Here is a 14,227-nt window from a genome sequence, read left to right on the forward strand (position 1 = left end):
AAGTCAAAGTTGTACATTACCGGTGCATGCGTGGTTGACATGATATCCTTCATAAGTTTAATTGAAAATTTTTCAATTTTGAAAATACTAAGTTTTTTATTGCATTAAGTGTAAGCTAATGTATACATGCTTCACAAGACACCATCCATATGCTACACACCACATTTCCAACTGAAGATGCGCGATCGACTATGGAAATTCCAAATGAGTTGTGGGGGTACTTGGAGGGTGAGAAGCCAACATATGGCAAAAAATGGGAAGATGTCAATTTCATCCTCACGCCTTGCAATGTGGGTGGGCATTGGGTGGTAGCGAAGATTGACTTGGTGAGGTGGATGATCAAGGTGGTGGACTCCGTAAGAACTTCAGATGCTAAGGATAACGGAGTGCGTGTGGCTCAAATGACACATCTTACTACAATTATGCCAATCATCTGCCACCAAGCCAGTTATTTCAAAAAAACATGCCAGAAGACATGGGATTTGATGCGATGCCATTGAAAATTCATTTGCCAAAAGCTAAAGTGCATCGGCAGAATGATAATGTCAGTTGCGGTATGTTCATGATAGGATACATTGATGATATTTTGCAATTAGAATCGATCAGAGTTAAGCAGAATATGATTGCAAATATGTGTTGCCAATACGTCTATACATTTTTTGTATATATAATTAATTTTATTAATTTTAATATTCATACATTTTATACATTACTTTTTCTTTCTCATTTCAAACACAATGCCTTTAAATTAATACTATAACCATGTGGCGTGTCACCCTGAATACTGGAACAAGGTAACGTGTCACGCCAAGTATCTGCTTCCACTCAACGTGTCACCACAATTGGGGCGCGCCGTGTCACCCCATAATACTATAAGAAGTCAGCGTGTCACCACAAAAATCTGCATGCACTCAGCATGTCACACTAAGTATCTGCTTCCACTCAGCGTGTCACCACAATTGGGGCATGCCGTGTCACCCCATAATACTACAAGAAGTCAGCATGTCACCACTAAAATCTGCATGCACTCAGCATGTCACGCCAAGTACCTGCTTCCACTCAATGTGTCACCACAATTAGGGCGTGCCCTGTCACCCCACAATACTACAAGAAGTTAGTGTGTCACCACAAAAATCTGCATGCACTCAGTGTGTCACGCCAAATATCTGCTGCCACTCAGCATGTCACCACAATTGGGGCATGCCCTGTCACCCCACAATATTGCAAGAAGTCAACGTGTCACCATAGAAATCTGCATGCACTCAGCATGTCATGCCAAGTATTTGCTTCCACTCAGCGTGTCACCACAATTNCCCCTGTGTGCCTTGTCACCCCACAATATTGCAAGAAGTCAATGTGTCACCACAGAAATCTGCATGCACTCAGTGTGTCACGCCAACTATCTGCTTCCACTCAGCGTGTCACCACAAGATGTCATTGACATCTACCAATTACAACCTAATCTCAACCCCCACACCAAATGATCAAAAATGCCACGTGGCATTTCTTTTATTAGCTTAGCATAATATATTTTGAGGAATTTTTGCCCTTATATTTTAATTTTATTTTTAAAATGTTTTAATTTAATAAAAAATAATTATGATGATTCATAGATGAAATTTGATTGGATGATCCATAAATTTTTTAAATTTGTTTGGTCAAGTCATGTGTTTTAATCTTAAATTTCATATGATATGTTTTTAATTAGTCAAAAATTTCTCTTTCTATACTTGCAGCCTTTAAAGTAAACTCGTTAGTACAATATTATTATTATTTTGTTAAGTGATTCGCTTAAAGTTTTATATGGAGGTATTAATAAAATAAAATGAACATTGTAATTAAAAATTACAAAAAAAATTGAATATTAGGATTTAGAAAGCTACTAAAGTTACATAAATTAATTTTATATCTCTTAAGAGATTTGATTGTAAGATCATAAAAGGTTAAATCAAATGAAATAAAAAGAAATTAAATTAAATCATTAATTGTTTAATACAAGTTGTAATAAAATATGAGAAAGGGGGTAACAGTATAGGGACTTCGCAAGTCTATTCAGTGCTCAAAACTACGGACAAAATGAAATGAATAATCCAATAATATATCTATAAAATTAATAAAAAAATAAAGACTCATCTACAAGAGAAAACTAACAAACACAAAACCCAAATATGAATGAATGTAAGATACTGCAATAGCAAATTGTGACAAAGGTATTGCACATAGGTTACACATTTAGTTAGGCCGACAAGCTGTCTTCATCCACAAGACACCCTGTGTTTGTAGACATTGTCCTTTGTATTGGACAATTGTTACGTGTGTGACCAGTTTGGTTGCAACTTGAACATGTTTTCGATCAACGCACTCATGGAGGCGCCGATTGACTTGGAAATGGTGCCATATTTGTGGATGGAACAGCAAATGAGGATGGGTAATTCTATCTGTTATGCTCGTACTTCTTGCATTGTGAACATCACCATGCTCGACTACCTTCACCAGCCGATGGAATCCTTATCCTCTTAGGTCTTCCCACTTGGCCTCGCTAAGGTGGCGATAAGACGACAATTTGTTTCACATGAGGGGGGATGTCCCACTCACTAGGATGCCCTACCGGGCGAATGGACCTCGCATAACCCTCCACCAAAATGGTTGTCTTGTAGTAGTTAGTGTAGAATTCAATGGCTTCACATTTGCATTTACTGAAAAATATAATGAACTCAATGTTCAAGCACAATGTAAAAACTATGTCAATTAGGGTTCAAATAAGAAATAAAGATATTCTGACCTTATTGCTGCAATGGCATGGCTGAATGGCAATAAATCTATTTGGAACTCACAACATGAACACGTCTTCGTGGACAGGTTTACAAGTCCATCTATCTTCCCGTCTTTCATTCGAACTCCACTCAATTGATAGGTTTAACCATAAAGCGATGTGATCATTGAACCGTTTGCTCAACTGCCTGGCAACCCAAGGGTTAAAGGGTGTGGTCACCTTGACAGCCTCCTCGTACCGATCATGGAACCAATGCTGGAACATGTCTATAATGAACTCGATCAAAATAGTGATTGGCATCTGTCTTGCATGCTTCAAGTATGAGTTAACACATTCCGCAATGTTGGATGTCATCATTAGGTATCGCCTTGCCGATGAATAAGCATGTGCCCGTCTCTTAGGGCCTATTCTCATAAGGTCAGCATGGGCTCCTACGTGAATCTGCTTGAGCTTATTTATATGTCTGTTGAAATCAAAAACCTTATAGCAATCTTGAGCAAAGGTGAAAATTATAGAAACGTCGTCGCGCTTGAACTTGTTTTTAAAGTTTTTCTTCAAGTGGTACCCGCATAAACCGTGGTGCGCTTCTTGGTATGCATTTTGGATTGCCTTCTTAATGGCGAGATGCTGATCAGAAATGAACATAGTGTTTTCAAGACAACCAATTGCATCACGCAGTTTGCTAAGAAACCACATCCACGAGTCTTTGTCTTCAACATGGCCAATGCTAAATGCAACTGGATATATGCACTCATTCGCATCTTTGCATACAGCGACAAACAGAACACCCTTGAACCTGTCTTTCAGATGTGTCGCATCAATTGCAACCATAGGATGAATTACATCCCTAAACCCCCGAATACAAGCCTCGTATGCCCAGAAATAATATTTGAATCTTTCTGCCTCATCAGTAGCCACTGCATTGACTGTGCTAAGATTTTCTTGTTCTAACATATAAAAATACGAGGGTAGTAGTTGAAATGACTCCTCCAAGGGATAGAAAACAAACATCTCCATATACTCTTCGTTTGCCAGGCATTACCATACAGGCATTCCAATCCCCACCGAGCCCTCATCTCACCAATTATGTCCTTAGGTCTCAATGCTATTCCATTAGCCTAAAGCTTGTGTGACATAAGTTCACCAATTATCTTCGCACTCACAATTGCAAATCACCCTTGTAAACCATCGACCGTACATGTGTGTACTTTATGGAATGTCTGAACTTGCCAATATTCTCCTCCTTTAGGTAACTTCGTTGCACGTACACTGAACTTGCATGCCTTGTCCTTATAACCAAGCTCATAACGAGCTTTACATGACCTTTCTACTCTTATCCCAAACTGCTCTTTTAAAGCCAACATGTTCAAAGCTCGTTTCAACTCGGCCTTCGAGAAAATTATTCTTCCTTTGTATAAGCGATCATCGGCACATGTCGACTCCTCAATTGTAATTGTTTGGAAGGAGAACCTTTCTACACCTGGAGTTACCTACGTACAAGATATCCCTACATTTTCCTTTTCCTAATAACTGTCATGGAGTAATGTACCAGGGGAACAAATCTCGTTCTCATCAGCGATGGGGTTATTGTATGTGGGGTCATCACACTGAACATCTCCTACATCAACAACTCTAACAGGTTTCGTTTCGCCTTCAACATTATCACAAATTGGAATGTCACTATCATAAAGCCAGTCATCGTCTAAACTCTCATCATGCCATTCATCAAGCCCATCATCTGAATTGTCATCAAATCTATCTTCACTAGCAGGGAACAAATCCTCATTTCCCTCATCAGATGCAGTATTACCCTCGAGCGTCATAGTGTCACCCTCCAACGTCGTAGTGTTGTCCTCAAATGTCGCATTCTCATTTGAAAATGCCATTACACTCTGTATAATTTCACCCGATCGTTGCATTTGTTGGACACAAGTAACTAATTGGTTCGATGCACATCTTGATCGAAATTGTGCAGCCAACTATTTTGTGAATGTCAAGTGTCTACCGAGCTGCACAAACTCTTGTGAATACGTCAATTGCCATTGTTGTGGGTTACAGACCAAATGTTGTGGTATATGTGAAGCATTGTATATCTCATTTCGATTGAGCTGATTACCATGTTGTTCAGCTTCTTCATGTGACATAACATTTGTTTAGTGTCCCTTAATGCTGACATACATAGCTGGAACATTCCTCTATTCTAGCAGAATTAATGCAACATCCTCATCGTCCTTGATAATTGGCTGTGATAGCTCTCCGAGTGTATTGATCAATGCATGTAACTCAATCTTGTCAATTTCTAAGTTTACCCCAACAACATCTTCAACCAGCTTCATTAATCCCACAAATGACAAATCACTCCTAACCCCCCGCATTCGTGACTCACCACCCTTATAAGTGCCATTCACCCACTGACCACCGTGTCTTATCACAAGTCGCACAATTGGAACCCCACTGAAATTTTAAAAACAACAATAATTTGTCAATCATTTAACACATTACATGACATGTCGTGTTCTAGAATTTGTCAGTCATGTTGTAACACGCCATGCATATAACGTAAAATGTTGTAACACGCCATGCATATAATGTAAAATGTTGTAACACGTTATACATATAACATAAAATATTGTAACACACCATACATATAACGTCAAATGTTATAACACACCATGCATAAAACGTAAAATGTTGTAACACGCCATGCGTATAATGTCAAATGTTGTAACACACTATGCATATAACGTAAAATGTTGTAACACGCCAATCACTATAATTACTATGTCCTTACACAAACTGGCCTAAAATACCCATGGTGTGTGACACGTCAATCAGTGTAATTACTGACTCGTTACACGAACTGCCCTAAAATAACCAATGTCGTCACGCGCTAAAATAACGCTAACACATGTTATAGATGCATGGCGTGTAACAACTCTGGGCAATGTTTCTAATCCATGTTCTAATTTACACCAAATGTTTCAGAAATTTAAGTGTTGTAGCAATAAACCCAATAACATACCTTGATGTCATCTCTGCTATAGGGTTTGTTAATTTACGACAATATGGCCAAATGTCGAGAAATAGACCACAGCCCGATGACGATGGTGCTCAACAGAGAGTTGACAGAGCTCATACAGTTCAAAGAGCTGAGAGAGTTGATGACGATGGTGCTCAACAGAGAGTTGACAGAGTTGAGACAGTTCAGAGAGTTGAGAGAGAAAGATGAGCGAGCTCAAACAGCTGAGCATTTATTTCTATTTTCTCTCTAGCGGGAGGGAGATATCGGGATCTTAATTTGAAACGATGTTTTTAAGGGCATTTTGGTTTACTCATGCTTTTTTTTTTTTGCTAGAAACCGATAACTTTGTATGGGTATTTATTTCTGAAATCACCTTATCAGGAGGTCCATTTCTCACAATTTCCTCAAAAAATTATACATCTTAGGATTATGCATTGAGATCCAAACTCAGATTTCCCAAAAGGTGAAGCAAACATTTTTTTTTTTTATCCAAACCCAAAAAGAGTTTTATTAACAGATAATCAGAGGGTTTCATAGTTCATGTTAACCATATGATTAGCAGTATATGATAACGAATACAACACCTAAACACACTACAAAAATAATTATCACAAAGAATTAATGCTAGACCCTTCTTGAAAACCAATAAAGGATCTTTGGATCAAGACAATTGCCCAAGATGTGGCTCCAACTGTACAATAATTTCAGCTTGTTTTTAATGAATGTGGCTCCACCGTGACCACTTCCTCTTGTTTTAACATACCTTGGGTTGACACGTTTGTTTTCCCCCTTTGCTGTCTGGTCCTTACGATCGGGACCAGAGAAATAAATTTGGTTTCAGAGGATAAGGGGAATCAAATTTCTTTAGGCATTGTCCTTGTTAGCAATAATGAAAAGTGGTACCAAAAGATGGAAAAAAAATTTCGAGTCTAATGGTTGAGCAGCACAACCATTACTATCATTATTATTTGTTTTTCTCACTGTCATGACTCAATCATCAAATTAATTAAGTTTGCATAGTTTATGCAAACACTTAATTATGGTTATGTAATAGTTTTCTGTATGCTCATGGGACTGCTGCCATGACAATGGTTGATCTTGTAACAGAATTTTTCCCGTTAATTTTTGGGTTATACTTATCTATTAAAAAACTTATAAAAATTATTATTTTTATCGATAAAATATTCAATTGATAAAGCTTGAAAATCTGTTAGTATTGAGAATTATTGACAAAATACTTCGTCAATAAATCAATCCAAGAAATGGTTGTTGTAATATTTTTTTGTTGGTGAAGAAATTTTCCGTCAGTAATATACCAAAGGTATATTCTGTTGAAAATAATATTTTCTTATCGTTGAAACAAATAATTGGTAAGCGACAAATCCGTCAATATCAGTATCTAAATTTTCATCAATAAATATTATTTTTGCTCTATCGGTAGGTTACATGAATGATCAATAATTGAAAATAATTACTTGAATCTTTTAATTTAAATTTTCTTCGAATTAATTTTTTGATTTGATGTTTGGTTAATTTCATAATATTAATTAATTATTATTTTGAAAGGTGATAGATAGTAATGCTTAAGGTTTTGATTTGTCACATGTCACAGTTATGGACAAAATGACAAGAAATTAAAAATTTAGTCATGTTGGTTCACTATCATATGGTTCATGTTGGATTTATTACATCCAAAGAAAAAATGTGGCAATCTTACAATTTTTTTTTCTGCTGGCCTCAACTATGATGGTGATGTGGGACTCATATTAAGTGCATGGAAAAGGAAAACGTGTGTAAATATTATTTAGCTTACTTTACAATACATGCATATGATTTCACCATCATATAATAAAAAATATATATTTTTCATAGATTTCACTAAATCCTTTTATAAGAACAGCTGCTCTCCACGACAGAAGGTCAGCAATACCATTAGCTTCCCCACTAGCAAGAGACTGATCTTGATCTGCACAAAAGAAAAAAAATGAAAGCTGAAGACAATCGAGGAGGATTGCCTGCAGATGAGGTTGATGTACCATACGCCTGCAAAGAGAGGAGAAAGCAAATGAAAAGACCTTTAACTGCTTGAAAATTGTCAGATATTGAAATTCTAAAGTTGGCAATAGCTACTCCATGACAACATCATCCTTCTATATATAGAAATACCACAGGCAGGAGTACCAGCCAAAGACAAATACAAATGACAATGACAAATTAATAGACAGGAGCCGAATCCTCACAAATGTTGCTTCTATATCTTCTTCAAAGATAAAGATGCAGTCGTAAAACATCTATATTGTCAAAAGAAAATCGTAGCATCTCATTTGTTTATAAATAACTTAAAAGTTCATCTAACTACTAATTGAAACCTTGATAAAGACTTCATTATTTGAAAGCACATCTAGCTTCTTTTGCTCTTCAACCCTTTCTTCAGAACAAATAACTTAACTTGGTATTAATTTAAAATATTTAATATTCCTTAACCAAGGAGTTGCTTGCAATAGCAATTCAATAATTTTAAAGGCTTAAAAGGCCTTTTTATTGAAATTAAGAAAATGAAGTCTTTTTTTATTGAAGCTAAGGAAGAAAGAGCAAATAAGGAAAGAAAATTTATAATGGAAAAAAAATAGTGGTTGGAAATTATTAAATACATATTATTCTTATTTGATTGGGAATAAGAGAAATAGTTGATAATTAATAGTTTTGTGGGAATTGAAAAATGATAAAATTAAATTTATTAAGTACAAATTAGAGAAAGAAGAAAATATGTCATTTTAGTAATTATTTTAATTTTTATATATTTTTAATATAATATAATAATTAATTAATTATATTATTATTATTATAAAATTACAACATCTATAAAAATTTGAAACCTAAAATCCTTAGTTTGGTGAGTTTACCTTAAAGCCGCCCTAATTGCCTAATATTTACCTCATGGATCATATGCAAGTCCCATGACTTAGGCAAGAGCAACCCTGCACCAGTAAATATAAAAAGTAGGAAGAGATTGCTATTACTGATATGACCAATCAATGATGAAAAAATGACAAATACTACTGTCAAATAATGGTGAAAACAGACCATGACAATTGTCGTCTCTCGAGAAAGTTAACGATTCTGCGTTGTGTTTATCTAGAGACTTACTTGGCCTTGAGTCACTGTAGTACTTATTGACAAAATGACAATGATGTATAATTCTATTATTAAGAGAAAGAAAATGGTATAATCTTTACACGTAGGGTGAACAAATGAAGTCTATAATTGTATCAGGGAACCTTTCCTATAAATTTGAGCACATACTGGAAACGATTTCAAGCAAACCAATTGAGTATTTCACACAAAAAATGAAGAGACTAAGCTTAAGCATTCTGTTCTTGGCCAGCCTGGTGGCTTTTGCCGCTGCCCAAAGTGCCTCTGATGTCATAGCTTATTGGACTGACTACAATACTACGGATAATGGCTGGACAATACCTTCCTTTTGCGCCGCAGTGGATGGTGATAAGCCCTTGGAATGGCGCAGCAAATACGGATGGACCGGCTTCTGTGGACCGAATGGTACTCAGGGGGTAGATTCTTGTGGCAAGTGCTTAAATGTAAGGACTTAAGCTTTGTTTCCTTGATAATTTTGTTATTTATCTTGTCCTATTTGTCTTTTGTCTTCTATAAGAAAGCTCGTGTCTTCATTAAAATTTCTGAGCTATACGTATAATTTATTCCCGTGCGCACGTGAAGGTGACCAACACTGCTACTGGAGCTTTTGAAACGGTGAGAATCGTCGATACATGCGGCGCTGGAGGCCTAGAGTTGGACCTCGAGACTGCGTTTAAACCCATTGACACTGATGGAAAAGGCTTTCAAGATGGTCACCTTACTGTGGACTATGAATTTGTGGACTGTGATGCAGACGACGACGTCCCAGATGCTACCAATGTCACGGCTTATTGGACTGACTACAATGCTACGAATAATGGCTGGGTCATACCTCCTTTTTGCGCCGGAGTGGATGGTGATAAGCCCTTGGAATGGCGCAGCAAATATGGATGGACCGGCTTCTGTGGACCAGTTGGTCCTACGGGGGTAGACGCTTGTGGCAAGTGCTTGAAGGTGAGCAACTTTTTCTACCTCTCACTAATTTTCATCTCCATATATTGAATATATCTATTGAATAGTACTGAAGGAAAATTAGAGACTTCGTCTGAGAAAAGCTCGTGCCATACGTCGAAATTATGAGCTATAAACATAATTTATTCTCACCTGCATGCAGGATCGGGATGGTAGCTAGTTAGGTTCCAAGGGGCCATGGATCCCTCAAAAGTTCTCAAATTCCTACATTTTGATCTTGTAAATTGTGGCCATAACGTGTTAAAATAAAGTTGTATATTATTTTCATGCGTAATTTAATCAATCTTGGCTCCGCCATTGTACTTGCAGATAACCAACACTGAAACTAAAGACGAGGAAATAGTGAGAATCGTTGACACATGCGGCACTGGGGGCCTGGAGTTAGACCTCGAAACTGCGTTTAAACCGATTGACACCAATGGGAACGGCATCAAACTAGGGCACCTTACTGTGGACTATAAGATTGTGGATTGTGAGGACGATGCAGTGCTTGTCTACTCCCAGTAACTTTTAAGTTACAAAGTTAGACTTCCCACTTTTTTCATGAATAAATCTGTAATAAGAACCATTATGTAATACCATGTTACTAGGATGGTAATCTTTGGTGTTTGGAAAATGACATCGAAAAGTGGGATTCTGTATGCTAAACTTTCTGTAAAGGAAAATTTAATGATGTTATTATATGCTGAAAGAGGTAAGAAGGTGATTCATAGCTTGAGATGCTGTCCGATTTTCTCAACAAAAAGTGACAAATATATTATTGCAATTTACGTGGATTGTTTGGTTTTCATGGAGGAGAATTCCTGTGAACTTCACTTATTTAATTGATTTTAGGTGAGATGTTTAGCTTAAATTTTAGAATGACATTAAAGCATGTAGAGAGAATGGTCTTAGGTTAATATAATAATTTTTCATTATTAGTGAATCTTTCCTTAATACTTTTCTGAATATCTTCAAAACAGAGTCATCGTCTCTTTTTTTTTCTTTCAAATGCAAATTCAGCATTTCAACCACCATCATCTTTCGAATTTTCATGAGGTACATAAGGAAGATGAAAATCTTGGCTGCCAAGCTTGCAAGCTGGAAATTCATGCTCCAACCTATTTCTGTAAAGAATGTGGATATTATATTACCCACACAAAACATGCACTGAATTGCCCAATGAGGTGGTACATCCTCTTCATCCCCAGCATCCTCTAAACCTTCTGACTAGATCTCCTAATACCAAGCACTTTATATGTGGATATTGAAATGTTTTCCACTACCACAAATGATTAAATCTACACATCACAGTCATCCACTTGTTCTTAAGAATTCCTTTATCAATGATGATATAAGAGAGTATTATTATGATATTTGTGAAGAAGAAAGATTTGCAAAAAATCACATCTATTATTGTGAAGAATGTTAAGATATGTTCGTTACTCACATAGAATACGTACTTTCTTAAGTAAACTCACATATGATATATGTATTCATCTAGATAGAATATTTTGAATCTTTATTGAAAATTTTGAAAACATATATGAAAATGAATTTACAAATAGCATACAATTCACACATATCATATTTGCATTAATTTGTTTTCTCTTATTTACAATAAAATTTGTTGCTTTAAACATTTTGACATAAACTTATTGCAATTTATTAAGGTTAATCACTTGTGAACAGGATTGAGAAGAAATTACTTTCAGATAGCTACTGTAACTTTTAGCAATAAAAGAAAATACACTACTATATGTTCTTATCACTAATTAAGTCTCCATACGAACAAATTTAATAATATATCTTAATTGGGTGCATATTTGCTTTGTCAGGTTGAAGAAGTACTATCATGGTCGGTTCGACGAATAATGAAGAAATCCGTTGAGTAAGAGGAAGAAATAGAAGATCGTCGCACAGATTTTGATCTCCTCTGAGTTGGATGGAATTTCCATCTCAAAACAAGATTTCTCGCTGCTTGATCTCAACTTTTCGAAACGAGCTCTCTCTGCTGTTTTTGGATCACTTCACGTTGGTCTAGCTTATGTATAGTCTTTTATTGATTCGTTTCTGGTTGCCCAGTATTTTCTATATAGGGGCTCTATTCTTCTTGGATAGGTGTTGCTTTGTGCTTGATAAGCAGCTGATCGCTTTTGTATTTGGTTCGGACATTGTCGCTTTTACAAAGCAACATGAGTCTTCTACTTCCAAGGTTCAAGACTCACCATGACATTTTAGCTCTGAGACATATATAAGTCAACTATTTTTTTTTTAGAAAAAAAAATCAAAATACTATCATTGATCTATAATCCTAAACACCTTGCAAAAAATGAAGACTAGACACTTATATCTGCGACACTTGCTACTATCAAAATACTATCATTGATCTATAATAAAATAAATGGGGAAATATAATGTGTGAGTTACAAAGACTCCGTGAGTGGATACGAGAAGGGAATAAGCCAAGGGATAAAAGTATTTCATAAACATACACTTATAATCTCATACGATTCATAAACAAACTAATCATATAGTTCATGAAACATGTTGTTTGAACATATTTTAATAGCATTCACTTGAAACCATGTACATATAAACCATTGGAAATCCTTTCCTTCTAAAAGTTTCATCAAAATCACTCAAACAATCTATTTTGCACCGAATTTATCGCTACATTCTGTAGACACAATTTTTTATGTACTTTTATTTTATTATTTTGTTATTTTATTTTATTGGTTTCATAGTTTAAAACCCAATGTAAAATTGGGCTTAGAACTTTAGTCTGTGGCCCAAAAACAGACCCAAAAGCATTGAAACTAGAATTTCAAATCAAACAAACTAAACAAAATTAAAAGCAATAATCAAGGATTAAAACTTACTAACTATAGAAAATTCTGGAAGCATGAAGAACAAAAAAAATAAATAAAATAGAAAAAAATAAAAAAGAAAGAGAAAAAGGACCAGCTCAGCAGGGTGCGTTTGCACCCTGCCAAGGACACCCTCGCTATACCAGACGCAAAAAATTCACATTTGGCAATGGCATCACGATGCTGAGGATAACAGCTAGCCGCATCCCCAGCATCAAAAAGGCAGCTATAAAGATCCTAACAAAAAACCTTAACTGGGGAGAGGCTGAATTTCAAATCCGAAAAGCCTAGATCTAACTTCAAGGAAAAATAGCAGCTTTAGCCTAGCCAAAAAACCTTAAAAACTTGAGAAAACCCTAAAGCCAAAACTCCAAAAAATTCCCTAGTTTTTTACCAACTGAATACCCTAGCCACAATCAAAGACCGAACTAAGAAAAACAAAAAGAAAAAAATATGAAAAATATAAGAAGGGTCTGTGTTGGGGGAATGTTGTTTTCTTTTGGGGTTATGGTAGTTTTAGGTCCGACTCTTGGGTTTTAAGAGCAGGAGTTAGAGAGGTAAGGTTGCAAAGGGACTACCGGCTTTCTTACTTGTCGGCGTCTGATTAGAAAGGGAAGAGAGGAAAGATTTTGGGCCTTTGTTCTTTAGAGAAAAGAGGGAGGAACCGACTGTAGAGAGAGAAAAGGAAGAAGGAAAGTGAAAAGGGAAAGAAAAAAATAGGTTATATACCTAGGGTTGGAGTCCTTAAAACGATGTCATATATAGTTGCAAAGGGAGGCCCTTTTCTTTCCCATACCAAGCGGTGCGTTTTGGAGCTGGACATTTGGAATCGGACCAAGCCAGCGATGACCCTTAAAGCCCAACTGAACCTGGACCCATTTTGAGTTTTTGGCTTGTTTTAACTTGTTAGGTAATCTGTTCATTGAATATTGGTTTGGGTTTGATCTTGCTGGATTTGCCTTTATTTATTTATTTTCTTTGTGTATTAGTTATACAATAGTTTTCATTATTTTTTTGAAATATATGCACAAAACATAAATATATATATATAAAGCTGTAAAATGAAAAGATAGACAAATATTTAATTATAAGTTAGTAGATTTAGTTAGATAGAATATATGTATAAGAAGCAAGCAAATGGATAAATATAATAATGATAAATTTAGGTTAAAATATATATGAGGAAAATTAAAGAAATATTCAGTAGTAAAAAATGAAAGATAAAAAAATATTTAGCTATGAAAGAATATAAATTTAAATGAATATTTAGTTATAAAAAATAAAAATAAAATAGGTTTAGATAACTAGAATGTATACATGTAAATAGGAAGTAAATGTCTAATTAAAAAAAATTATGGCGATAGTGTAGACACTCAAATAAAATAAAAAAATTAAATTAAATTAAAATAAATAAATAAATAAAATAACAATAAATAAAAAAATTAATTAAAAAAAAAA

At 35.4% G+C, this 14,227-nt stretch overlaps 1 protein-coding gene across 1 annotated transcript; it reads left to right on the forward strand.

The window, feature by feature from the left end:
• Positions 9,094 to 10,543, forward strand: LOC18586731 (pathogenesis-related protein PR-4A). The gene is made up of 3 exons (XM_007010259.2): positions 9,094 to 9,391; positions 9,531 to 9,902; positions 10,230 to 10,543. Exons 1-3 carry the CDS (start codon positions 9,143 to 9,145, stop codon positions 10,425 to 10,427), a joined length of 819 nt encoding a protein of 272 aa, XP_007010321.2. The 5' UTR covers positions 9,094 to 9,142; the 3' UTR covers positions 10,428 to 10,543.

Source organism: Theobroma cacao, chromosome 10 (genome assembly GCF_000208745.1).
Source record: "Theobroma cacao cultivar B97-61/B2 chromosome 10, Criollo_cocoa_genome_V2, whole genome shotgun sequence".
NCBI classification, from domain to species: Eukaryota; Viridiplantae; Streptophyta; class Magnoliopsida; order Malvales; family Malvaceae; genus Theobroma; species Theobroma cacao.

Bases quoted from the DNA above. Each gene is read 5' to 3' on its own strand.
- LOC18586731 (XM_007010259.2), top strand. From the start codon at position 9,143: ATGAAGAGACTAAGCTTAAGCATTCTGTTCTTGGCCAGCCTGGTGGCT. The intron at 9,392-9,530 runs GTAAGGACTTAA...GCGCACGTGAAG, and splicing joins CTTGTGGCAAGTGCTTAAAT to GTGACCAACACTGCTACTGG. The intron at 9,903-10,229 runs GTGAGCAACTTT...TTGTACTTGCAG, and splicing joins CTTGTGGCAAGTGCTTGAAG to ATAACCAACACTGAAACTAA.